The following is a 26,685-nucleotide window of genomic DNA, read 5'->3' as shown; positions in this document are numbered from 1 at the left end:
TACTGCTAACAAATACAAAATCCCATGACGTTCGCCACACTATTCATTACGAAACTACAGCAGGTATTGGAAGTTGTGTCAGTCAATCAGCCCCACGAAGCGTGGGTATCTCAGCTGACACAACGATGGTGTCTTCAAAAAAAACGTTTTTTTATAAATATTTCCGTGGCATCTTAGTTACGACTTTTATGGGTTGATTACTCCAGGAAGAGTGCGTGTAAAAGTGAAAATACCAATTTTAAGACTCAAGTGAATTTAATGAAACAATTCACGGGTGGTGCGAAGAATTACGTTAAGGTAGAAGAACGTTACGGGTTGATTACCGCAAGGGGCGTTCGTGAACTTGCTGCAAGACAAAAAAATAATAAAAAATAAAATAAACAGTGGCGTATGAGCCTCCAGCGAGACGTCGTATCTGCCTAACTTTTGTACAGAGAGACAGAAAACCCTTTGAGCATTATTTTCGGTAAGTTTCGTAAATCTTGTACAAACTTCTTCCCAAGAGAATAATCTTGCTGTAACGCACGGTTGAGTAAGACGTGAAATGTGTGGAAAAAAAGCTCTAATGCCTTAGCTAGGGACTTCCCGTATTATTCAAGACATCGGAACCGGCGGGCGACAAGTGTTAGATAGCACTATAACAAGACGAAGTTAGTTAACTCTCTGGATCTTTCGACACAATCAGCACACATATACTGAATAAAGTTTGCGTCCACTAACTGCTCTGGACCATCTTCCTATGATCAGCTTGGAAGAATGTAGTACGGTTACAGGAGGATAGTATACCGTAATTTCCCGGCCTAAAGTGTTCCGGGTAATCGGAAAGGAACAACAGATTGGTGTACTAGGAGACATCACGATAATATCTCTGCTCAGATCGCCATTATCATAAGTAAGTAACGTCCACACGTCACCACAAACTGTCAGTAACTGATTCCTGGGTTCGCAGAGGACAGCACTTACTCCGAAATAGTTGTCGATTGTAATCTAGTGATATGTAAATTACTTCCATGCTTAGAACGGAGGCAGAGAATCAACATGATAAAGTTTCTGTGACACAGTCAAAAGCTTCACCTCTGCCGTTAGCTGATGTTCGAGACTCCTTTTCGCATAGGGTCGTTCCTTATGCGCGTAGGAAATATGCATCTTGCTGTTGAGTTTTTCACCGATATGTAGCAGCACATTCCGCGAGGACTGCATACCGAATGTAGCGATTGATTTGTCCATCGAACTGGCTTTGTAAAAACACAGATAACAGTTTCCTCTTACTCCGCTTCTGTAACACCACTGTGATGATCATACAACAATATAATTTTGCCTCCTGTTCACTATCTGACAGAAAAAGTAGTTATTGGTATTGTTGAGTGCATGCTTCTTCCAAAGTATTAAATTTCCTGTGGTCGTTCACTGGAAGGAGAGAGTAAAATGCAGCGGCAGCGTCCCCCATGGTTTTGGGTATCGTGTTTCCCTATACTGATCCTGGAGAGTTCCTCTCTTGATGTTTTGCCGTTTCCCTGTCAAACTGGTGATGAATCAATCATGTAGCAGGTACCAAGTGGCTGTGTCGCGCCAAGAGTACCACAGACGCTGCTGCAGGCGACCAAACAACTTCTCTGACGCCGTTTCCAAACAACCTCTCTGACGCCGTTCCCAACGAGTACGTCTAACTCGACGATAATACTTACCGCCGTGGAATGTGCGAAACTGGTGGAACACGAATCAAAAAGGTTAACTGTATTTTTACCGACTGCGTGTACTGTTCAGTTAGAGCGATTACTGGTATATGATAGGTGGGTCTTAGCGATTTACAAGCTGACGGCGTGTCTACTGATTATTCATGCGCTGGCAAAATAGTTTTGAGACACTTCACGTGCAGGGATCCACCTAACCTCCTTTCTTCAGCAATCCCACAATCCATCTGTCAACAAACACATGGCCACTGAGTGACCAGCATGTTAGACGCTTGTTACATAAAGAGTGAGGTGGGGTGGTGGTGGAGGAGATGGTTTGTGTGCCTCCACAATACAAATAGACGAACCGCAGGTGCTATATTGTCGAAAGGCTATCAGCCGAGAGACCCGAATAAACTATGGCACCAGAAAAGAAGCAGCAGAAATTAAAATTCAGGCAGAAGACTTGTTTAGCGATGACATTTTATGAAAATCAAGCGTAAAGGAGTGTAATCGAATCACGTGACGCTGGCAGAATTAGGCTATCTGGCCAGCAAAATGCACTGTTGAGCCGAAATACTATGACCTCCGGCTAAATAAAATACTGTCCCATCTTTGAAACGCAATACAGGAGTGATTCTGCATGGTATAGATTCGACAAGTCACTGGTAGACTTACGCACGTACGTGGCACCTTATGTGTACCCACAGGTCACGCAATTCCCGAAACGACGGGCCTGCGGTTTGTGGTGGCGGAACCGGCAGCATTCCTGGTGTGTTCCACCGGATTCAGATCAGCGAATTTGAGGGCCAAGGTACCGCCTTGAGTTCACTATCGTGCACTTAAAACCACAGTAGCACGATTCTGACCTTGTGACACGGGCAGTTATCCTGCTGCAAAATGCCATCGCCGTTGAGGTTGGTTGGTTGGTTGGTTGTTTTGGGGAAGGAGACCAGACAGCGAGGTCATCGGTCTCATCGGATTAGGGAAGGACGGGGAAGGAAGTCGGCCGTGCCCTTTGAAAAGAACCATCCAGGCATTTGCCTGGAGCGATTTAGGGAAATCACGGAAAACCTAAATCAGGATGGCCGGACGCGGGATTGAACCGTCGTCCTCCCGAATGCGAGTCCAGTGTCTAACCACTGCGCCACCTCGCTCGGTGTTGAGGACGGAATCTATCGTGAAAGGAGCAGCTGGCTCGCAATAATGTTCTCACAGTCCACAGCAGTATCAGTGCCTTCGACTACTATAAGTTTCTTGGAACCCAGGTGAATGTCCCTCCCCCACAACATAATGCCGCCCCAACCGGCGTGCGTCCGCGACAAGATGCGCGTTTCGAGCAGCCGTTCGTCTGGATGACGACGTACCCGGACACGACGATCGACTTCGTGCAACAAGAAACGTGGTTCATCCAACCAGACGACACCATTCCATCCATCCATTCTCGGTAACCCCGTGTCGTCCACTGCAATCATAACTGACGATACCTTTGGGCCAACTTGGAAACATATAGGGATCGTCTGATACGGAGCCCCGTGTTCGACGGTGTGCACTGAACCGTGTTCGACGGTGTGCACTGAACCGTGTGCTCCGAAGTTATGTGCACCCCACCTGCACCGTTGTCGACAGTACTGCCACTGAACGCCGCTTACCCTGCTTTACAGAGCAGCAAGTCCTCGACGTCTACATCCGATACTTTGTCGCCTAAACGTGGTTTGAAGGTCTTTCATTCTCTTCCCAGAAATGCTCAGCACAGCGGCACGCTGACAACCGACCAGCTTCGCCGTTTCCGATCTTCTCGTTCCCAGCCGCCGAGCCGCAGCAATCCGCCCTTCGTCAGAGTCGCTAAGTTAGTGGACTTTCCATTTGCGGCCCATACCGTCGCTAAAAATGTGTCCCAATCGCCTCTGCTACAGTTGTATATTTTTCCTACCCCATCACATGCCAACAGGCGGCATTCAACCTCGTGGTAGGCAATAGTCACACAGTTTTGTCTCGACAGTGTAGTCTAGCCCTGTCAGACGTAGTGAAAATATAAAATGTAGAAAGCCTGACGCAGAAAAAGTACTTCTAATGTTAACATCCACATATAATTTAATAGCAAGGAATTCTTTTCGTAAAGTATTATTCTGGTGAGTAAGGAGCCTAATACGGAAGAAAAATTTGGGTGTTAAACACTACAGAAAACAAAAGAACAGAAGCTTTTGAAACGTAAGGTAACAGGAAAATGTTGAAGGTTATATGAATAGATCGAGTAACTTATGATTATGTACTGAATCGAATTTGGGATAAAAAAAACTTTTTGGTGAACTTCACTGAAAGTACGTATACGAGGTGTGGCTAGAAAAAAACCGGACTAGTACTGGTGAAACAATAAAACGAATGCAATAAGGCTGAAAGTCGCGTGGCCTGTCACATGACTCTCGCTCCGCCTACTGCTCGAGTTTCATCTGCCTCCTGCACTCAGTCTGCCCGTGGCGTCTGTTTTAAGTAGTTGACGTTTTGTCTGTGCGTCGGAAAATGTTGAGTGTACAGAAAGAACAGCGTGTTAACATCAAATTTTGTTTCAAACTAGGAAAATCTGCAAGTGAAACGTTTGTAATGTTACAACAAGTGTACGGCGATGATTGTTTATCGCGAACACAAGTGTTTGAGTGGTTTAAACGATTTAAAGATGGCCGCGAAGACACCAGTGATGACACTCGCACTGGCAAACCATTGTCAGCAAAAACTGATGCAAACATTGAAAAAAATCGGTAAACTTGTTCGACAAGATCGCCGTTTAACAATCAGAGCAGTGTCTGAGTTAACAAGAGTTGACAAGGAAAGTGTTAGGCAGATTCTTCATGAAAGTTTCAACATGAACAAAGTGTGTTCAAAAATGGTTCCAAAGTGTCTCACAATTGAACAGAAGGAACGCCGAAGAATGATTTGTTCTGACATCCTGGAAAACATTGAAAGTGATCCCACCTTCTTACAAAATCGATGCATTGGAAAACTCCTGGATCTCCACGACAAAAAAAAGCACGAATGTCAAAATCGAAATTCAAGCCAATGATGATTGTTTTTCTTGAGATCAAAGGGATTGTGCACATTGATTGGGTACCAGAGGGACAAACAGTGAATCAGCATGACTACATTAGCGTCCTGGCTACCCTACGTGAGCGAGTACGGAGAAAACGGAACGATTTGTGGAGAAAACAAGTCATGGATCCTTCACCAAGACAATGCCCCAGCTCACAGTGCGTTGTCAGTGAAGACGTTTTTGGCAAAACACAACATTCCCATCTTAGATCATCCACCTTACTCACCTGATTTGGCCCCCTGTGACTCTTTTCTTTTCCCTAAAGTCAAGTCAGCTTTGAAAGGAACTAGATTTGAGACTGTTGAAGCAGTAAAAGAAAAAGCGACGGAAGTAATGTATGGACTTACCGAAAATGATCTGCAGCATTGCTATGAACAGTGGAAAATTCGTATGGAGCGGTGTAGAGACCGAGGAGGAGAGTACATTGAAGGAGATAACATGAAATTGTAAATAATTGTAAATGTTTTTTCTAGCATCAGTCCGGTTTTTTTCTAGCCGCACCTCGTAAGCTGATAGAAAATATTCTGAGGCATCAAGTAATATACGGTTTGATAATGGAAGGAAGTGGGAGGTAGAAATTGTAAAGGGGGAGACAACATAGAATACTGTAATGAGATTCAAATCAATGTAGGTAGGATTGGCACAGTTATTTTTAAGCCTATAAAGTATAATGGTTGTTAGAGGTGTGAATGAAAGTGCATTGTATCAGAATGAATTATGACTTATTATGCTTACTTATTTTGTTTAACAATACATTATTTACTGCTTTTAGCAATATTTAACAAATAACTGTCACCGCTAAACACCTTCACAGCGTCTCTGCAGTCTTCACTCAAGACAAAACTGAGAGATTTTTTTTCTTTCTTTTTGTAGGTGTACAAGGAGGGGTTAATTTTGGGTCTTGCCCACTCGTCTCGTACAGGGATGCTGCGTTCTCTGAATGGTATACTACAATTCAAGCAAATAACATTAGTAGTTTTATTTCTATAAAGCAGATTGACAATACTTAACTTTGGAGTTACATCGGTGTCGCAAAGTGAAATGCAAAAAGTAATAGTCTTCGCTATAGAAAAAGTCCAAACAAGCAATGGATATGGACTGCTACGCCGTGCTAATGCTGCACTAACGTCCAGCCTAGGCTGGCAGCAGCGGCGCTTATATTCACTTCTCGCAGATGTCGCTCCTGCTGTCGCGCGGTCCCTGCCAGCGGGCTATTGGCTGACGTCGCCGCACCGCTTTCTCTGGTCTTGCATTCCTCCTCTTCGTTCCGGCGCTTGTGGCTACACCAGAACAGTTAGTATCCTGAAGTTGCCTTTATCCATAATTCACTGTTACATAAAGCTATAAAATCGAATAACCAAACTGTTGCCCTCAATCCGCCTCACATTACAGAAATTGAAACAACTGAAGGTTTTCGCACGCTACAATAGTGCCATAACTGTTAGATCGCTGAGACTGGCAGCGGTCGTCTCGTAAGAAAACGAAACGTTGCGAGGAGTGCCGCTATGTTAGGAGCAGTACTTTCGAGGCCGTCTGCTAACTATTCATGAAATAAATAATGCAGAGAGGGGCAGTACTTTCGAGGCCTTCAGCTAAATCTTCCTGAAACAAATAATCCGCAGAGAGATGTTTGCTTAACTCACAGAGTCTACAGACTCATATGCAGTACTTACTAGTTGCAAAAAATATCGAATTAACGGGTTCTCATTTTTCCCCAATTGAAACTTTGACATTGGCAATATTCAGATTTGTCGTTAGGCTGCGGAAACGAGTAATCCGTTCACTGTTCAGTTACTAGACCATCTGTTACATGCCAAATCGCGAACAATTTTTGTGGTCTGTTAATGAATTACGTAAAATGGTTCCTAGAAAAAAATCAAACTATGTGGAATAAAGTATTTTCACGTACTTTATTGCTCTCATAGAACAACTTCCCGAAATAACGTACAATATTTTATCATTAAGTAGTGGTGGCAGCCCTAGATGTGCGCCATAATAGTTATGCAAAAATGAACAGGCTTAGACAGTACACACTAGTATCGAGAGCTGCATCAAACCAGTGTTGGAACTAATGGCTACGACACGAGCACGAGAAGAGGTTGATTCGTTGGTTGGCTGGGGTTAAGGGACTAAACAGAGAGGCCATCAGTCCCTCGGTGAAGCGATAGTTCGTCTTGAGTTAGAGACCTCAGCTAGAAATATGAGTGAATCAAGAAAGTATGTGGTAGTGGTAAATCGAGGCCTTGAAAGAAATACAGATGCCACAACTGAGAAACTATTTAAAGAGAAGTGAGGTAAAAGCATACGGGTCGGGCGGCGGAGCAGACGAGGGACCTCCGAGGACTCGTCAGAAAACGAGCGGGGGAAAAGAACCGAACGTACAGGTCACTTTGTGCAACAACGAGTGTCAAGGGCCGGGGCGGCGGGCGAAAGTCAAGTGCGACGAGAGGCCGGTGCGGGGGCGGATCCCGGCGCGACGGGTGCGCAGACTTGCGGGTCGCCCGGTAGGTCGCGAGCGGCAATCAATGAAGTGGAAGGCGGCTCTGCGCGCGCCCGCGGTCCCAGGCGCCAGCGGCGGCACGCGCGCGCCGCTCCGCCACAAAGAACTTAATTAACAGGAAGCTACACGCTAATTAGCAATAGTCCACCTACTTAATTTCGGCGCTAATGCTCAAAGAGCCGCTCCACTCGAGACTCTGCCCGCCACACCGCAACGCGATCCGCGCCGAGGCGGCGCCACAGACCCGTCAGCGACTGCGAGACTCGGTCTGTGACTGCGGCGTTGTCGGTCGCTGAACGCGTCAGCCGCTTGCGGCGATATTCCATCGATTCGCGGAGCGAGCTGACAACGTGCACTTTGATCGTATTCTCTGTGGCACACGACGGGCACACTTCTCTGCATTGGCTGTAATTAGATCTGACAGTGTTGTGGTGTAGGGTTCTTTGAAGCTACTGCCCTACCGTCGACTAACAAGAGACACTCACCAGGTATTTATCCTCGATGGGTTACATTAGCAGGGCGACTGCCAGTTTTACTAGTAGTATGCGCTACTATCTGCAGATCTACATGGTGTTGCGAAAACATTCATCACGTTTCACAAAAGTACGAGGGTTGCCCAGAAAGTAATGCACCGCTTTTTTTTCCTTCAACAGTTCTTCATTGAACATAATGAGAATTACACACACGAAAGAATGGTATTTATCTACACACCCTATTTTTCCACATAATTTAAATACCGTTCTATAGCCTTGCTTCAGCACGAAACAAGGGCGTGTATGCACTGTCGTTACACACACACTTTTGAATATCCAAGAGTGCGGCTAATTGCATCCACATTTCTTTTGCTGATTGACAGATGCAGCGCCAACTGCCGAGTCGTAATGCGTCTGTCCTCGCGAATGACATCATCATCTCGCTGAAACATATCAGGTGTGACATCCGTGGATTGTCTTCCCAACAGCTGCAAATCGTGGAGCTCCGCCGAACCGCCTTCTGATTACCTCATCCTCCCTGCCCAGCGACTACCTGCACTTCTGTCGACAGCAGATGCTTCGTAGACTTTGCACAAGCGTTTGTGAATATTCCCCACAGTTTCTTTCTCTGCAGTGACAAGTTCAATGACTACACGTTGCTTGTAACGTACATCACCTACAGACGCCATTTTGAAACCGTCCCGCAGCTACGCTATCTGTCGGAAGTGACGGAAAGTTGGCGCGCTCACTCAGGAGGCTTCAAACAATCCATACGTAACGTTTCGCATTCGTAGCATTGTTTTCGGCTGAGAAAAAAAATGCGGTGCATTACTTTCTGGACAACCCTCGTATATCATCTACATGAAAGAAGATCCCCCATCGCCTTGCTGAAGAAGGCAGCATTTATTTAGAAATACCGACGCGACCACGTCAAATCTCAACCTGAACAGCGATACAATGAGTGACGGGACATGACGCGACAAAATTTCGAAACGGTGGCGTGCTGTGACCCTTATCGAAAGAAAGGGGCCAGATACACAAAGCACTGTTGCTGACTGTGCATAAAGGAACAGGCTCCCTGGAGTATGAAATACTAACAAAGTTAAAAACAAGAATATTTTTTTTAAAAACGTTAGCTTTATGATAATACTAGTAAGTCTCGCCGTATATGTGTTACCAGAATAAACATTTATAATTGTCGTTTCTTGGTATAACTCGTCTCAATCACAACTGGTCACAGACTGGCGAACAAACCAACCTCTGACTGTGCGGGGGAGGGGGAGAAAGGCGAGCGCAGTGACAGCGAAGGCAGCGTAGTCTGTACGTACTGTAGAGGTCTTTTAAAATGTAAAGTAAATATTCTTAATCTCGAATTGAAGTGATGTATCTTGAGCCGGTGAAGGGATAATGAGAACAGTGTCCAGGTAAACAATGTGAACAAGTTCATTAATAACTACATAAACAAAAGCTCCTTCTTGGAGTAAGTTATTTACAAATGAAAAATTCGTTGCTACTTAGGATCCAACAAGGAAAGCAAATAATGACTAAGTGGTCGAAGGCCACAGTGAGTAACAAATGGTTCAAGTCCAGGATCACTTGGATTGTTCTGAAGTTAATAACACCGCAGTACTTAGTTGGCGCAAGGCCAAAGTCTGGAGCAGTAAAATTACTGCCCTATGGACGATACAGATGAGAAGTTAGTCATTCCACAGCGATTGTCCCACGTGGATCCTAGCGAGAGCTCCAACTGGTGAGCTGTGGATGCTTTGGTGCCAGGCCCAGGAATCTCGAAGTAATGACTGGTTCGACAGCTGAGATGGACTGCCGATACGTGGCTAAGTGACGCACTGGAGTACTGTCACGGCGCACGGGTAGGCTACATGTCGTACGAAAAAAGTCACCCGCCTCTCGTTGCGGCTGCCAGAGACTCCGTGGACAACAAAACGGCATGCTACTGTCGAGCAGGACATTTACCAAGATGTGGGACAAGCGCGGATCGCTAATTGGCTCGCAGGCGCTAGGGCCTGCTGAGGCAGAGGCTGCCTGAAACGTGGCCACCCGTGGGACGCGCGTGCGTTGCAGGTTGCTGTCTTGAAGGAGGCACACAGCATAAGCGCTCTCGGATTCACGTCAGAGATTTTTGCTCTCAAGACAGTAGCCGCAGAATTGTTTACATTAGCAGAGAATTCTTGCTGATAGATCCTTGTGAGAACCTTCGGTAAGGGTGTGAAAGTCTTGCGGGAGCAGTTGTCGGAAGCGTTTATACATGGCAGGGTAGGAGTGTCAGATAGCTGGAGATCACTCTTTGCGATAATTTTTTTCTGTCGTGGCTCTGTAAATGCAGGAAGAGGTTGCGATGGAAGTGTGTCGGGCTGCAGTTGCCAAGAGGTTGCGATGGAAGAGTGTCGGGCTGCAGTTGCCTTTTTTTAATACTTTTACCCTCAAAAAAGCAAATCGCAAATGACTGTTTTCGTGGATAAGGCGGGCAAGGATCTAATCGTATAGCTTGCAATGGAATTTCCACAACAATATCGAAATTTTATGAGAATGATAGCGACGGAGATGGAAGAAATACACTTTATAATTGGACTCAAAATTGACAATCTAGATATCTGTAAATCCATTAGTGTTAAAGACAGACTGCTTGTGACACTAATATTTCTACAATCAACTATGTTTATTCTCTCTACTAGTCCGCCTGCTTAGCTGAGTGGTAACGTGCTTGCCTACCAGGCAGAGGGCCCGTGTTCAATTGCCGGCCGGGTTGATGATTTCATCCCCTCGACTAGGTGTTGTGTAGTCCTCAACATCATTCATCAGCTCCGACGCGCAATTGTATTGTCAGCTCTACCGACAATACCGGTACGGTTTTTCTTGTCTGAGACCTAAGGTGAGCAGTTCTCGAGAGAAGGAGTTTGCCATCTACACGAGAGCTCCGAACTCGCAGAGAGCGACTATCTGGATGGGGTCTTGCCCCACTCTCGACACTGCCGGCCAGACGACTCTCGGCGCTCTTTGCACGGCACGTATTACTCCCAAAAGCTATCTGAGAGTGAAGAACTCGCACATATATACCCAGCTTAAAGACTGCGAATAAATTTTTAATCAGATACTTGGTACGTAATACAGGATGTTTAAAAAAAGATTGGGCCAGTTTTAAGATGATATATCTTCTACATGAAACAAGATAAAAACTGAGTGAATTTTAACTTACACACAAGACTACAAAAATTTCATTTTCGAAACAACAGTCCGATTTAAAAACGGTGCGAATAAAATCTTGGGGGGTACTTTTCACAATTACGTTTTAGATCAAAGTTTTCATTCATCCATCACGAATGTTGAATGCGCCCTCAATCGGACGCACAAAAAAACTTCAGTCGGTAGCCAAAGTCGTCCCCTACTTTTGCGAGCATATGTCTCGAGTTACTGCATTCACTATTGTTGCTGTTCATCGCAAGTTGTTAGAAGGGAGGCACACAGACAGTGTCTTTCACAACACCACCTCCCCCACCCCCAAAAAAAAATAAATTAAAAAAAAAAAAAAAAAAAGAGAGATGCAATACGAGACCCGTGTGCCTCTTACGGACTAAAGCGCTTGGTTTCAAAAACTAGAGCAAGAGACCGCCGCCCACCACTCTCTAAAACGGCCTAACGTAAATACACAATTTAGCAACATATTCATAATTAGAGGAATTAAAGGTGGTGTATAATGTGTTCCTTCATGTGAAATAATTAATTAAAAATGGCTTATCCTGGTGTACCAAACTATAATCGGCCAGCTAAACATAATAATTGTAAATTGTCAGAATAGTTAAGTCACCTAACTAAAGAGTCACCCAATTCTTCGTCTATCCCATTAACTGCAACATCGATGCCAGGTTCATTTAAATCAACAATTACGTTGCAAACAAGCGCAGGAAAGCTGCTTCGAAAGTCAAATAGCGATGAAATTGGCGCCAACTTTAAGCAGCGGGGTACGAGGACTCGGAACAGCTCGGCGCTAATGATACAGCACACGAGCCACGACCGCTGCTCTAGGCGCTGTGTGGCCGCGTCTTGCCAACTGTGGGAAGCATCTCACCTTGGCTTGTACAAGGTTAACAGTCAGGGCCGGTTTCGTCAGACCACTCCTCCTCGTTGTTGGTACCCTGAGCAAGGTCGTGGAAGACCCACTCAATTCACAAAGTTGAAAGGCGAAGCTATAGAAGTGCCGGAGTTTCGTAGTTAGACCAGGAGTTACGCAGTCGCTCTCAGTCCTTCCCGATAGACGCCGCCGCTCCAACACGCGAGTTCTCCCGTGAGATGAGCCCGTCTCATCACTGGTCTCCCATGCTCTCTCTCTCTTTGGGAGACCAACTGTAGAAGATCAACGCGTTGTTTCTAGGTTTCCTGGTAAGCCGTTTGTGTCTTCGAATGTGCTGTTCCAGTTACAAGGAATGCAACTTTAATAGTGGCAACTATTTATTTGCAACTTATACAAAATAGATATATGTTCCAGAGTTTTACCGTCCTTCTCTGTGACAGAGACTCCTCGGGCAGTAGACAGATCCTCTCGAACTGGCGGTGCTAAGGGTGACCTACGACTTTCACAAGGCTGAAACTGGCTATGCACAATGCTGCTAACTACTCTGAAGGGTAAAAACAACTTCGAAAGATGATTCAGTTGCTATTTATAGCAGGTAACCTCAATAGTAAGAGATCAAACACAATACTCAAATCCCTTTCATTGCATTCTTTTCATAACGTTAACGTGATGCAATGCAGACGAAGCAATTCGTAGGCCTGCGGCGCACCAACAATACCAGACGAACTTCTTCGGACTGCGGTAGTTTTAGTCGAGTCCGGGACATGAACGGGTAAGTGTGCGCTTAGCAGCGACTATGCGATTCACTGCAGACAGTGTCGCCGGGGTAAGGTCGTACATGCTCACCAAGTACGTAAATTATATGAACGCGTGGTGTCGTGCTCTTTCGGGCATGTTCGAAAGAACAGACACCACATGAAACCCCCGCTGTGAGAGATGTTACATAAACTGGTAAACTGAAGGTGAAGGAGGGAAGAAGGAACGTGAATGAGGGAGAAAGGAAAAGAAAGCGAAAGGATTAGTGATGTCGGCTGCGTCGGGACTGTGCGGAAGGAGCGGCGACGTGAGAAAATGTGTGCCGGACCGGGACTCGAACCCGGGATCTCCTGCTTGCTACGCAGTTGCGTTAACCATAGAGCCACCCGTACACAGTGTTTTCACTCGTCAACGCTGATTCCGCATAAAGTCCCGATGCAGCTGATATCATTAGTAGCTTCCCCTTCCTTTCCATTCCTCTCTAACTCTGCCCCTTCAGTTTACGTAAACGTACGTACATACTAAGGTACCGCGACTCTGCGCACATTTTAATGTGCTTTATATCAAATTTGAGACTGCAACAGCATAGTTAACAGTATCAACAATGTGACTGAGGTCGAAGATTTATTTTATCTGTTGTAAGCGGTTTACAGTTTTGTCGTCTAATTTATTCCGGTTAATCATAACGTTAACGTACCTCAACTTTAAACTGGATTTCTTATTCAGCAGTTTGGTAGCTTTAACCCACTCACTACGACCTACGTGCTGTTTCTGCGCTGGGACATCATCAACATCATCATCATCATCATCATCATCATCATCATCATCATGATCGTTATCATCATCAAGACACCAATTTGGTGCACATTTAGAACTCTTGCTCGTCGCAACTTGATGCGATAGTATGGCCCCTCGCACGCTCTGCTTTCAAAGTAGGAATTTGGACATGCCCACGTAATCTGTAGCAACACAGATGAGGACATACGCAGAACACTAGTTGTGCAGAAGAATAACACTTGTTCTCGTCAGGTTGCAAAGGTTAATTGGTTCCCAACCAGTTCTTGCACAATATTATAGATACCCCCGTTAGTATTGTTCCGCCGAACGTTAAATAACAAACTGCTGTACTGCAGTGTCAAATCGTACGTAATTTTGCTGAGTTTAACAAAGGGATCATTTCAACTTTTTACATTTTTTAACCCGAAAAGAACGAATAAATTCACATAGAAATATTTCTAGTTTTGTACACTACACTTAAAAACTAACAAGAGAGAGACAGCGGGGAAGAGAGAAACGGGGAGGAGGGGTGCAGAGTACTACACTGAAGAGCCAGAGTAACTGGTATACCAGCCTAATATCGTGTAGGGCGCCCGCGATCACGCAAAAGTGTCGCAACCCAACGTGGCATGGACTCGACTAGAGTCTGAAGTAGTGCTGAAGGGAACTGACACCATGAATCCCGTAGGGCTGTCCGTAAATCCGTAAGAGGACGAGGGGGTGGAGATCTCTTCTGAACAGCACGTTGCAAGGCATCCCAGACATGCCCACTAATGTTCATGTCTCGGGAGTTTGGTGGCCAACGGAAGCGTTTAAACTCGGAAGAGTGTTCCTGGAGCCACTCTTCTCAATTCTGGACGTGTGGAGTGTCGCACTGTTCTGCTGGAATTGCCCAAGTCCTTCGGAATGCACAATGGTCAGGAATGGATGCAGGTAATTAGGCAGGATGCTTTCGTACGTGTCAGCTGTCAGAGTAGTATCTAGACGTATCAGGGGTCCCATATAATTCCAACTGCACACGCCCCACACCATTACAGAGCCTCCATCAGCTTGAATAGTCCCCTGCTGATATGCAGGGACCATGGATTCATGAAGTTGTCTCCATACCCGCAAAAGTCCATCCGCGCGATACAATCTGAAACGAGACTCGTGTGACCAAGCAACATGTTTCCAGACATCAACAGTCCAATGCTGGTGTTGACGAGCACAGGCAAGGCGTAAAGCTTTGTGTCGTGCAATCATCAAAGGTAGAAAACTGTGCCTTCGGCTCCGAAAGCCCATATCGATAATGTTTCTTTGAATGCTTGGCACGCTGACACTTGTTGATGACCCAGCATTGAAATCTGTAGCAATTTGAGGAAGAGTTGCACTCCTATCACGCTGAACGATTCTATTCAGTCGTCGTTGGTCCCCTTCTTGTAGAATCTTCTTCCGACCGCAGCGTTGTCGGAGATTTGATGTTTTACCGGATTCCTGATATTCACGGTACACTCGTCAAATGGTCGTACGGGAAAATCCCCATTTCCTCGCTACCTCGAAGACGCTGTATCCGTCGCTCGTGCGCCGACTATAACATCACGTTCAAACTCACTTAAATCTTGATAACAGGGTATTTCCTATCACCTGAAAAACAAGTGGAGATTTCAACATAATCTCGGACAGCAGAGACAAACCCAGAAGTGAACGAAACGTTAACTACGTAACTTTATTTTTTCGAGGAGATAATTAACACTTTGTGACTACTGCTCTCGTAAATCTTGGAGGTTCTGACGAAGGCCAAAGGCGCCGACGGGACGTGTGCTTTGCTCCGTCGGCGCCTCGTGTGCGGCAGACGAGCTGTTCTTTGTTTAGCAAAGGTGACAGCGGACGTAGTGGGGTACGCAGAGCGAAGCCGTCTGAATATTTCAGCAGGCCTAATCCGAGCACCTCAAGGCGGCGGCTGCGGGCGCTGCAACATTTAGCGCGCCTCGGCTGGGTGCATTAGTAAAGGCCGCGTGCAACGTCCCCGCACCGGCTGTGGCGAGCGCCTGGGGACCGCCACTCGATTGCATCCCCGCCAGGAATGTTCCTCACGGGGGCCACGCCGTTCTCCACTCACTTTCCTTGAGAACCCTATCGCTTTGCCATAGGCCAAGCCGTCCTGGACTCGTCAACGTCCTTACGAACATTCGTCCGTAATTCGAACATTCGTCTGTAATTACAGAAAGTCTATAAAAGCCGGTGTGAGGTTTATCTACCTTTTTTGTCGTTGGTGTTTCAACTGGTCAGATACCAACCTCTACAAATCTCAATTTCTTTCAATTTCTAAATACTTGCAAATCATCGTGCCCTTTATGATCTGTGCTGCTCCATACTTGTTATTTTCTCATTACTCTCTACCGTTCACCAAAACTATGTTTCTGGTATCAATGTTTTCTTTTCATTGCAGTCATCATTCCATCCATCCATCCTTATATATACTCCGCAGGCCAGTGTGTGGTGCATCGAGGAGGTTACTTCATATCACAATTTGGTTTTTTCTTTCCAGTTCCACTCGCAGACAGATCGAGAGAAACGAGCCTTAATTTCTATTATCGTGTCTGCGTGGTCCTTACGCGAAATGTACGTTGGTGGGAGCAAATTCGTTGTGCAGTCAATCCCAAATCCCGGTTCTCTAGACTTTCTCAAAGGTGCATCGCGAAAAGAATGTCATCTTCGTTCCAGGGATTCCCATTGAACTTCACGAAGCATCTCCGTAATACTCACGTGCTGATAGATCCTACCAGTAACATATCTAGCAGCACACCTCTGAACTGCTTCGATGTCTTCCTTTAGTACGACCTGGTGGGGATCCCAAACACACTAACAGCACTCAAAAATGGGTCGCCTTAGTATTCTCGACAGGTCTCGTTCACAGATCAATCTCATTTTCCTAGTATTCTCCCAATAAACCGAAACTGACCACTCGCCTTCCCTACTACAGTCCTTATGTACTAGTTCCGTTTCACATCGCTTTGCTACGTTACGTCTAGATATTTTTTCCACGTGATTGTGCCAAGCAGCACAGCTACTTTCTACAATCAGAGCTAGCTGCCATTCATCACACCAAGTAGAAATTTTTTCAAGTCATCTTCTATCCTCCTACAGTCACTCAACGACGACACCACAGAGTCATCAGCAGCCGCAAATTGCTGCTCATCCTGTGTCAAATCATTTATGTATATACGAAGAATAAGAGCGGTCCTATGACACTTCCCTGTGGCACGCCTGACGATACCCTTTTGTCTGACAAAAACTCGCCGTCCAGAACAACCTACTGGGTTCTATTAATTAAAAGACTTCGAGCCACTCACATATTTGGCAACCCACTCCATATGCTCGTACCTTCGCTAACTGTCTGCAGTGGGGCACCGCGTCAAACGCTTTTCGGAAATCTAGGGATATGGAATCTGCTTGTTGCCCTTCATCCATGGTTGGCAGGACATCATGTGGGAAAAAGACGAGCTGAGTTTTGGACGAGCGATGCTTTCTAAATCCGTCCTGATTGGTGGACAGAAGCTCTTCCGTCTCGAGGAATTTTATTACATTCGAAATCATAGCTGGTTCAAAAGTTCTGCAGTAAGCCAATGTTAAGGAAATGGTCTAATTTTGTAAATCCGTTCTTTTACCCTTCCTACACACAGGAGTCACCTGCCGGCCGAAGTGGCCGCGCGGTTCTGGCGCTGCAGTCTGGAACCGCGAGACCGCTACGGTCGCAGGTTCGAATCCTGACTCGGGCATGGATGTGTGTGATGTCCTTAGGTTAGTTAGGTTTAACTAGTTCTAAGTTCTAGGGGACTAATGACCTCAGCAGTTGAGTCCCATAGTGCTCAGAGCCATTTTGAGTCACCTGCTCTTTTTTTCAGCCGTTTGGTACTTTGCGCTGGGCGAGAGAATTGCGATAAATGCAAGCTAAGAAAGGGGCCAGAGTTTTCTGTGTAAAAGCAAATTCGGGTTCCATCCGGAGGCGACACATCTGTTTTCAACTCTCATCTGTTTTCAACTCTCATCTGTTTTCAACTCTCATCTGTTTTCAACTCTCATCTGTTTTCAACTCTCATCTGTTTTCAACTCTCATCTGTTTTCAACTCTCATCTGTTTTCAACTCTCATCTGTTTTCAACTCTCATCTGTTTTCAACTCTCATCTGTTTTCAACTCTCATCTGTTTTCAACTCTCATCTGTTTTCAACTCTCATCTGTTTTCAACTCTCATCTGTTAATATTCACGAAAATTTCCGACTGAAAATCCGTACCGGACCGGGATTCAATCCCGGATGCATCGCTTCTCTATAACAGTTGTCTTAACCATCTCGGCCATCACGACACGATTCCCGACTGACCCAAATTCCGATCTCGTCATATGTTGATGCAGTGTCCCTGTCGATAATCACGGCCGCTAAATCATACCAGTGTGTAGTCTATGTTCAGTCAAACATGTCCGACAGAACAGACGCCGTACATATGAACATAACGTAACCTTTCAGTTGCTTCTCTACGGCAGGGGTGCCTCCCTACGACAGTCTGTGCGACGATCAACGGCGATATGTCTGTAAGATTCTCCTGCAAGAATAATTTGTTAAATGCAAAATTTAAAACTTCACTTCTATTGCCGCACCAGACGGGTCAGTTAGTGACTGGACAGAAGCGTTCGACCCGCTTAGTTGTTTTACGTAGGACCAGAAATTTCTGGTGTCCTCTGATAGATCTTCTGGTAAGGTATGACAGTGGTAGCAGATGTAGCTTCGCGCATCGATCTTGTTGCGTTGTATTCATACACCACCTATCTGCTGTCTACTTTGCATTTGCATCGAGTAATCTTCACCGAACCTGCACTTTCGGAATTTTATCCGTTGATTTAACGCAAAAATTTCAACAGGGTTAATATACTGACGATAGTTCGTGACCTTTTTTTTACCACTCCGCCAATTTCTCAACCTACTTCGGTACAAAAAAATACCTCTGTACTCAAACTCTTGTTACTATTTTTTCAACTTCCGAACAAGTTATGTCCAGGAAGTGCTCTTCGAAGACACTCTCAAATGCCACAGTTCCACTTAATAAAAAAAATGAGTTTAGCGTCATAATTCGGCAGCTATGAACCTTAAAAATACCAGCTCAAACAACTGGCCGCACTGTCTACTGTATCTTAGCTAAGTTTATTTTAAAATGAAGACTTTACCAACAAACCCCCAACTTTTTAAAGAATCGAGCCCCTATGTATAAAACAGCTTCAAAAATCTGATTACAAATCTGTTAATGTGTTAAATACTTGTCTTTAAGCACGTAAGCAATAAAACATTTTGGAAAGGTTTGAAATTCTGCTTAAAATCTGTTGTAAGTTGGTAAGTGCTCTGTTTCTCAAATATTGGATTTGAGCGCCATCAGTTACGTTGCCTTAAGACAAACACACGCCCCGTTCCTACCTGTAATACGTAAGATTATTTCTAATGAGTACGTTATGATAACATTTTAAATACGGTCAATAGTTACTTGAATTATTCTAAATCAAATTTTCGTTACTACAGGAGGCCGCTAAGATGGTCATACTGGAAGTAGTGCTGGATTCCCTGACAGCGGTTTAGTACTGTAGATTCCGATTTTCATTGCGTTCACTACCAACTTGTGTAAGCACATACAGAATACTGTAGTTCGACGATAATTGTTAATAGATGTTACAGAACTAGTTCCTCACAGCCTTTTGCCTCTGTTAATGTAAATGTCGGCTCGTTCTACAATCCTAAACGGTCTCCTATCCTACATAACTATCAACTCAACACGAAAAGTGAATAATGAATCATTGTGGACGACCGTATTAGTGAATACTGTCAGAGATTGGAGACGAGTGACACAATTCTCATGCCTTATGTCCTTAACAAGTACGTTTCGCCAAGAAAAACAGTAGTAATAGGTGAATTCCACGAAATTTGTCACTTCTTCCCAATGTTAGGTGAGCGTATTAGTGAAGATAAACTGAAACAGAGATTAGTAGGATCAATTTAAATGGTGGTCGTGTAATATTGTATTATCTCATCGCGAATACCAAGCACCGACTTCATGCCTCTTCGTTGTGCAGTGTGTCATACCTAAGAGTCAGTTCGTATTCTGAAGAGCCTCTCACACAACGGAGAGTGTGTGCAGTACGACCAACGGAGTTTTCCTGAGCCATCTCAGTCGGAACCGAATCACTTCGATTGCGCAGTCGACATTTGTGCACAGTAACGTCAGTGAAACTAGATGTATCAGAACCCAGTAAGTCAAGTATGTTTGAAATGCTTCATCTCGCGCAGCGCAATATGGGTAGTAGTAGAAGATAGGGGCGGAGGACTAAACAGTCATTCCGGTATTCCCTCAAATCGATTTCGAGTAGCTACGAAAAACGTGTGTTTATGAAGAAGAGAGAGGAAACAATATGTAATGCTAGTTAAATTATATAGAAAACTTGGATATCTCATTTACTATCTTAGACTTCAAACAAAACAGAGTTCACTTTTTAACGATTACTGGTTTCGTGAGTAGCTAGAGTTAGTAATTTCAAACTATGTTGCATTTTACAAACTGCTTATTGCCTTCTGTCTAGGGTTCTTCGGCCGACGTTCGCCTGATGATTTTTCTGTCGTTTCGCCAGCACGAGTGGCTGTCATTATCAAAGTTTCAACCTCCATTGGTAGTGGTGGATTGGAGGGTGAAACTTTGATGCCAGCCACTCGTGCTGGAGAAACGTCAGAAAAATCATCAGACGAACCTCGGCCGAAGAATCCGAGGCAGAAGCCAACAGGCAGTTTTGTCAACGAGTGGTCACGAAAGTCTTAACAATTTTGTGTGTTGTATTTCATTGGATTTTCTTTTAAATTAAGGATTTATATACTTTCAGGCAAATGGTCTGTTTTTTTTTTTTAAAGGGGAGTACTGAAGGCCAAGAGGAGCTGATTACGTTATGTCCTATAAAGACTGATTCACAGAGGGGCAAACACAGGTTATGGGACATACGAAATGTCCTGGGCTAAGCAACCGACAGCAGAAGACTCTCCATCCAATCACTGTAATCGAGCGATTAAAACCACCTGAGATCACAGAGTCTGCACCACCAGCCACATGCTTAATCCGTACGACGAATCCCGTGGATCCAAACAGAAAATAAGTTGCTCACGTTGCACGCCTCACTGTTGTCGCTGAAACGAATCACAACAAGGTATCCACAAATCATCTCAGAACTTGGAAAACAGGCTACAAGAAACATACGCACGTTACTCTCAAATAGGGTAAAAAATAGTGTAGCCGAGCGCCAGTAGTGCGAGAAGAAGAAAGCAGCCGTCACCCCGCGCAGCGTCAACGGAAGCGAAGAGAACGGAGAGCCCGGAAAGAACTTACCGACGAGAGCGAGAATAACGGTGAGGAGCGGCGCGGCGGGGAACGTGATGGTCACGTTGAACTCCAGCATCTGCAGCACGTCCACTGAAACAGACAGCGTCAACAGGCGTCACGGAGGGCGGAACCAAATGACAGGCAAAAAGAGTAAAAATGGCGGGGAAGAAAGGGCCAAGTTCCGTAACCAGAATGAGGCGGCCGAGAGAACCCTGGACGCGAAGGGCACTATCCGAGTCTTGAGGGATCTTATGTGACTAATAACTGAAATAAAATGCATTGTGGGACACAGGCGTAAACAAACGGGGTAGTTAATAAGAGTATGGAAGTGGAAAAATTCCCAACGAAACTACAGAAAGGAAACTCTACCGAATGTTACGTGGCAATCAGCAAGAGCGAGAATAAAAATAAACAAATAAATAAATAAAAACAGCTCTGAATACTAGAAACCTTCACAGTACAAAATATTTTTCAGCATAAGAAGCGCCATAGATCCAAGTTTGTGTGGGAAGCGGCGAGGCTCTAGCACAGATACTGAGCAGTGGAATCATTCCACAATCACAAACGTCAAGTAGTCATAGAGTGCAAAGTGTTTTTCAGAACATCCGTGAAAAACAGGAGGCCGATCTCTTATTATGTACGTCTCTCTCCTTTCCGTCATCGGCCAGAATGCAAAAAAAGACGAGAGCCACGTGAAATTATGAACCTTACATTTTACTGTTTATCCTGGAAAGCATAGCTATGGGTAAGCATCCCTGATTCCTATCCAATAGTTTTTCCCTCTCATTCCTAAATCATTCTTACTTTAGTTGAATTACAGTAAGGTTTTATTTCTATCATACGCGGACAGGTGTAGGGCTTCCACGTCACAGTGAGAAATGGTTACTGATGGAGCTGCATCGACAAGATACACGTGTAAAATGGGGCACTTTACAGGCAGAACGGCAGCAGGAAGACTCCAACATTTCGTCGACATCATTACAGTTGGTAAACTATCTCAGTTCAGTGAGGATTTGGGAGGAAAGAGCCACAAATTGACTAAGCTGCCTTTCCAGCATTCACATGCAGTGGATTATGAAAACCAGGGAAAACCTACATCAGGATGACCAATGTACCCAATTCTTTGTCCCGAAATCGCCTCCTGATTGCTTTGTCAATAATGGCCTACACAGTTTGGAAACCAAGAATAGTCCACCATTCAATTCGTATTGGAAATTATTGTGGTCATCACTGTCAAATCAAACGATTAATGTTACACTGGGGATTAAATCGCCGGTCTTAAAAAAGAAATGTGAAATTTCCGTGTGAGGCGTGTCGGGAAAGATTTCCGTCGCAAGAAGCTGCGTGAAAGGAGGAGAGAGGAGGAGGACGAGGAGGAGGAGGAGGAGGAGAGAGGGGGGGGAGGAGAGAGGGAGGGAGACGGCGAGAGAGAGCAGAAGGCGTAGCGCGGCGCGCCTGCAGAGCTGAAACAGAAATCCCATCTCATGTTCTTAAGGGGGTGGCGCTCACCTTATAGTCCGGCCCAAGCCATCCCCGGGGCCATGAATATTTCATAGCGACGGCGCGCCGTAGGCCACCACGCTGGCCTCCCGACTCCTCCTGCCGCCGCCGCCGCCCCCACACAACACGTTTCCCACAAGCGCCACTGTACAGCCTTTCCTTTTCTGGCCCACACTCGCCCAGTCCACAGAATTAACACACTCTTATCACACTCAATTCGTCCCTTTCCTCCTGAAAGTCGAGAGCATCGCCTCCAGCATGAGCAACAATCTTTTGGGACAGGGCACGCTTAGGCTCCAGGACTGTCATAGTCTGCGACAGTGTCTACGGAATTTCCTAGTAAATTAGCCCCACGCTTAATTACAATTCATCGCAGATCGCTTTCGCTGAGAAAGGTTTCCAGTGACTGGAAAACGATCGCGATTCATATCCACGTACACAAACCAGTAGAAATGACTTACAGAACTACACTGCCATATCTCGACTCTTTCTGCAGCAAATACCACCTTTCTTTTTTTTTCCTTCTTATGACACAATCACATGAACATTTCACAACGCCTTAACTGGTGGTCAACCTCAGGCTGTGGATACATTGTGCACTTGGTATTACGTGGACACCTTCACGCGGCAGTTTTAGATGGGAGTATTTTGAACTACAGTTGCGTAAGACACCAGCAGGGATCGAGCCTGGACTACGTCATTTAAGACACCGTAAACTTCAACAGGCCGACCACTGTGGTCGAGCGGTTCTAGGCGCTTCAATCGGGAACCACGCGGCTGCTACGGTCGCAGGTTCGAATCCTGCCTCGGGCATGGATGTGTGTGATGTCCTTAGGTTTAAGTAGTTCTAAGTTCTAGGGGACTGATGACCTCAGATCTTAAGTCCCATAGTGCTTGGAGCCATTTGAATTTTGAAACCTCAACAAGCAATTGCGCAGTTGCCGTTAGCAAGTGTTACGCGACTCAGCGTTGCTTTGGGTTGTGCGTTGCTCGTTGGTTTCCTTTCTTACTCTGAAAGGAGTCAAGAGGCTAATCCTGACACATCATGTGGTTCGTGTACGACTTTCTCAACACCAGAAGTGATCGGTGTTTCCTACGGCCGTATGTCAGTTCCGCTTTCGCAAAAGCGCAGAACACAGTTGTATACCGCCAGCCTTGTAAGAGGAAAGCGGGGCATGTTACCTGTAACGCTCTCTCACCCCTGGGACTATCTAAGGTCTTGGTTGTTTGCGCTCGGGCCCGACCGTCACGTAATAGTGTCTGCACTATAATGTATTAGTCGACCACAATATTATTGCAACAGGGATTGAAAACGCTTTGGTTGCATTATCGCAACTCAGTTCGTAATCGGTGTTGACAGTATAATGCATACTTGATCTGAAAGCATTGACAACGCGATTAATTTTTCTTAGTCAAGATTGTACTTGTGTACTGTATCATCATCGCCTATTTTCGATAACGGACAAGTTCAATGATATCGTGATCTACTAATACTACTCAAACAAGAAGTTACTACACTTCGCCGTTATCGAAAACATTCAATGATGTTACAGCAAAAAAGTAAAGTTTTGACTAAGGAAAATGCATCGCACTGTCAATGCTTTCAGGTAAAGTGTACATTATACTATCAACACAGATTACGAGCTGAATCGTGATAAGGCGACCAAAGCGTCCTCAATCTCAGGTGCAATAATATTGTGGTCGACTAATAACGTTCCCGCTACATTGTCAACTATACTGAAAATAAACACTAGCTGGACGAAACCGGTTACACTATAGTGAAATGCTGTTGCGATTTTGTCGTACAAAATACAAAAAATATATAAGATCATAATGTGGACTAGAAAAATTTACAACAGATGTAAGACTTAACAAAATGGAAAGACCAAATGGTTTGACAAAGAACATTTACAACAAGAAACGCATTTCTATAAAAACTAAACCGAAACACCATATCACAGTGGTACAACCAGAATGTTTATATGGATCAGGTGCCTAAAGGTGAGCTATAAGCTAAAGAGAATAGAGGTACCTTTAAGACAAATTATTAGAAAATAATGGCTGCAATACAAACTATAGATGGCTGGGTAATGAGGAGATCTACAAAATATATACAGAAAATATCAGAAGTAATGGCTAACCGAATATTAATCTTTTTTGGACACCTGTACCGAATGAATGACAACAAGCTACCGGAACAAATGTTCCTTTATTTCTAGAAGAATAAATCGACATTAGCATGGACTGCAGAAATAAAGAAAGAACTAGAAAGAAATAACGTCAAAAAACAGGAAAAAGAGAAAATGAAACATTTTTAAGGAAAAAAGTGCTAAATTTAGAAGGCCTTCAAAACAGATGAAATAAGAAATCAGGAACAACATTGACAGAATAAAGGAAAAGAAAACGTGGGGAGAAAATGAGGGAGCACTGAAAAAATAGAAACTAACAACAGGGAAAGAAGAGGAGTTGAAGCAGTTACGTGATCCTACTTCACCAGTAAGAAAATTTTAAAGAACATAAACAGTCAGTTAATCTCCACGGACAGTGCGTCATTCATGACAATCACCCAAAATTTCTGACATAAGGCAGTGTTATAAAACTAACGCCATAATGGATGACACGGATACGGATCAGGATACGGTATTTAATAGAAATATCAGCACCCAGTGACAGCAGATTAAATTATCATTCCACAGGAAAGACCAGCAATTGTCTCTTAAGAAGGATTACATCACGAATAGTAAAAAAAAAAATCAATCATCTGTGACTGCTGGAAAAGTCATAACTACAAGACTTACCTAATACAACTATGCCTCCCGAACAGCAACGCACGGACATACAAAGTGGACTAATTACATTGGCACTGTTGTTGTTGGGCGAAGCCAACGGCATCAGACTGTAATCCAGTGATGAAACATTCGTAGACTGCAAGTTGTTTAGGTGTGTGTGTGTGTGTGTGTGTGTGTGTGTGTGTGTGTGTGTGTGTGTGTGTGAGAGAGAGAGAGAGAGAGAGAGAGAGAGAGAGAGAGAGAGAGATCAAGTTAAGCGACCAGACAATATCGATTGCACATCAGATAAAGAACAGCATGTGCTTGCATGACTGATGGAGGGTGTAGCAGAAAAGCTGCAAAATCTGTGCGCGCGCGCACACACACACACACACACACACACACACACACACACACTAGGTGATATCTCATTAAAACATACTTCAAGAGTGTTCTATCACAGCGCAACGTACGACAATTACTAAATTTCCCACATATCGGACATGTTGGGACGGTGATGATACAGGGTGACAATTATTGAACTATATGAAATAAAATCGTCATAACTTCTGAATGGTTTGCGTTAGGACGTTCAAACTGCACGGTTGGCCGCGGGGCATGATGGGAATTAGTATGGTCTGCTTTAGCGACGAAACCCACTCATTTGGATGCTTTCATGAGTGAGCAAAATTTAGGAGACTGAGTATTCGCATTTCGAGATCGGGAAGTCTCTTCATCCTCAACGGGTGACTTGGGTGGTGTGCAGTGTGGAATCACGGAATAATCGGTACGACATTCCTTGATGCCACGATGACCACCGAACATGCAGGTTTTGGAAGATGATTACATCCCAGTTATCCAAACTAACCCTTATTTCGACAAGATGTGGTTCATGCAAGACGGAGCTCGACCCCATCGAAGCAGGAGAGTGTTTGATGTCCTGGAGGAGCACTTACAAGGTGGTCGGAAATAACCCTCAAAACCACTGCTGAGCTGAAAAAAGTCGTTCAGCAGGTCATCGACAGCATCGATGTTTCGAATCTTCAGCAGGTCATGCAGAATTTCGCTATTCGTCAGCGCCACACATCGTCAATGATGGCACGCATATCAAACATGTCATAACCTACATCGGAATAACTGTAGTGATGTTTATATGTTGAATCAAGCGCGTACACGCCGTAGGTTTGTAATTTATTTACGTGATTTTCATGTACTTCAATAGCTGTCACCGTGTACAATAACGCACATAGACATTCATTCTTCCCTTCCGTCAAGAATGAATGGACAATAAAATGTACCCTCTGCAGATCACTTTAAAGAAACAGACGTAGCACATTTCAGCATACTGTCTGTGGTCCCTGCACCACACCTGTGGTGACCATCTCCCAACAGTAGCATTCTGACGGCAACGTATGCAGCATTTATCCATTCGAGAGTTAACCTGTGGAACTGATGCATTATACAGGTTACGAAGTAGATCTTTGCAGACTGTTCTATCTTACACAGTCATCACAACTTTGAAGAGTGGGCTAGCGCTGTGACTTGATTACAGAACCGTTACTCTGTGTCAGTTTTCTGCGTACCACTCCCTTGAAACAATCGTTTCGCAACGAGCATCAACGACGTCGTTAGCGTAAATAAAGAAACCAACATTTTCTCCATCACAGGTTGGTATTTTTGGTCTGCTA

At 44.7% G+C, this 26,685-nt stretch overlaps 1 protein-coding gene across 4 annotated transcripts in view; it reads right to left on the bottom strand.

The window, feature by feature from the left end:
• LOC124616689 (membralin) overlaps positions 1–26,685 on the bottom strand; it is a 495,400-nt gene that overhangs the window by 243,868 nt on the left and 224,847 nt on the right. For all 4 annotated transcript variants that reach the window (XM_047145027.1, XM_047145025.1, XM_047145024.1 and 1 more), the window contains one exon: positions 20,736–20,819. In XM_047145027.1, coding sequence (XP_047000983.1) covers positions 20,736–20,819 — 84 coding nt within the window. The remainder of the gene's footprint in view (positions 1–20,735; positions 20,820–26,685) is intronic.

This window comes from Schistocerca americana, chromosome 5 (assembly GCF_021461395.2).
Source record: "Schistocerca americana isolate TAMUIC-IGC-003095 chromosome 5, iqSchAmer2.1, whole genome shotgun sequence".
NCBI classification, from domain to species: Eukaryota; Metazoa; Arthropoda; class Insecta; order Orthoptera; family Acrididae; genus Schistocerca; species Schistocerca americana.
The sequence above is the reverse complement of the archived record's forward strand: the minus strand, read 5'-3'. Positions and strand labels throughout refer to the sequence as shown.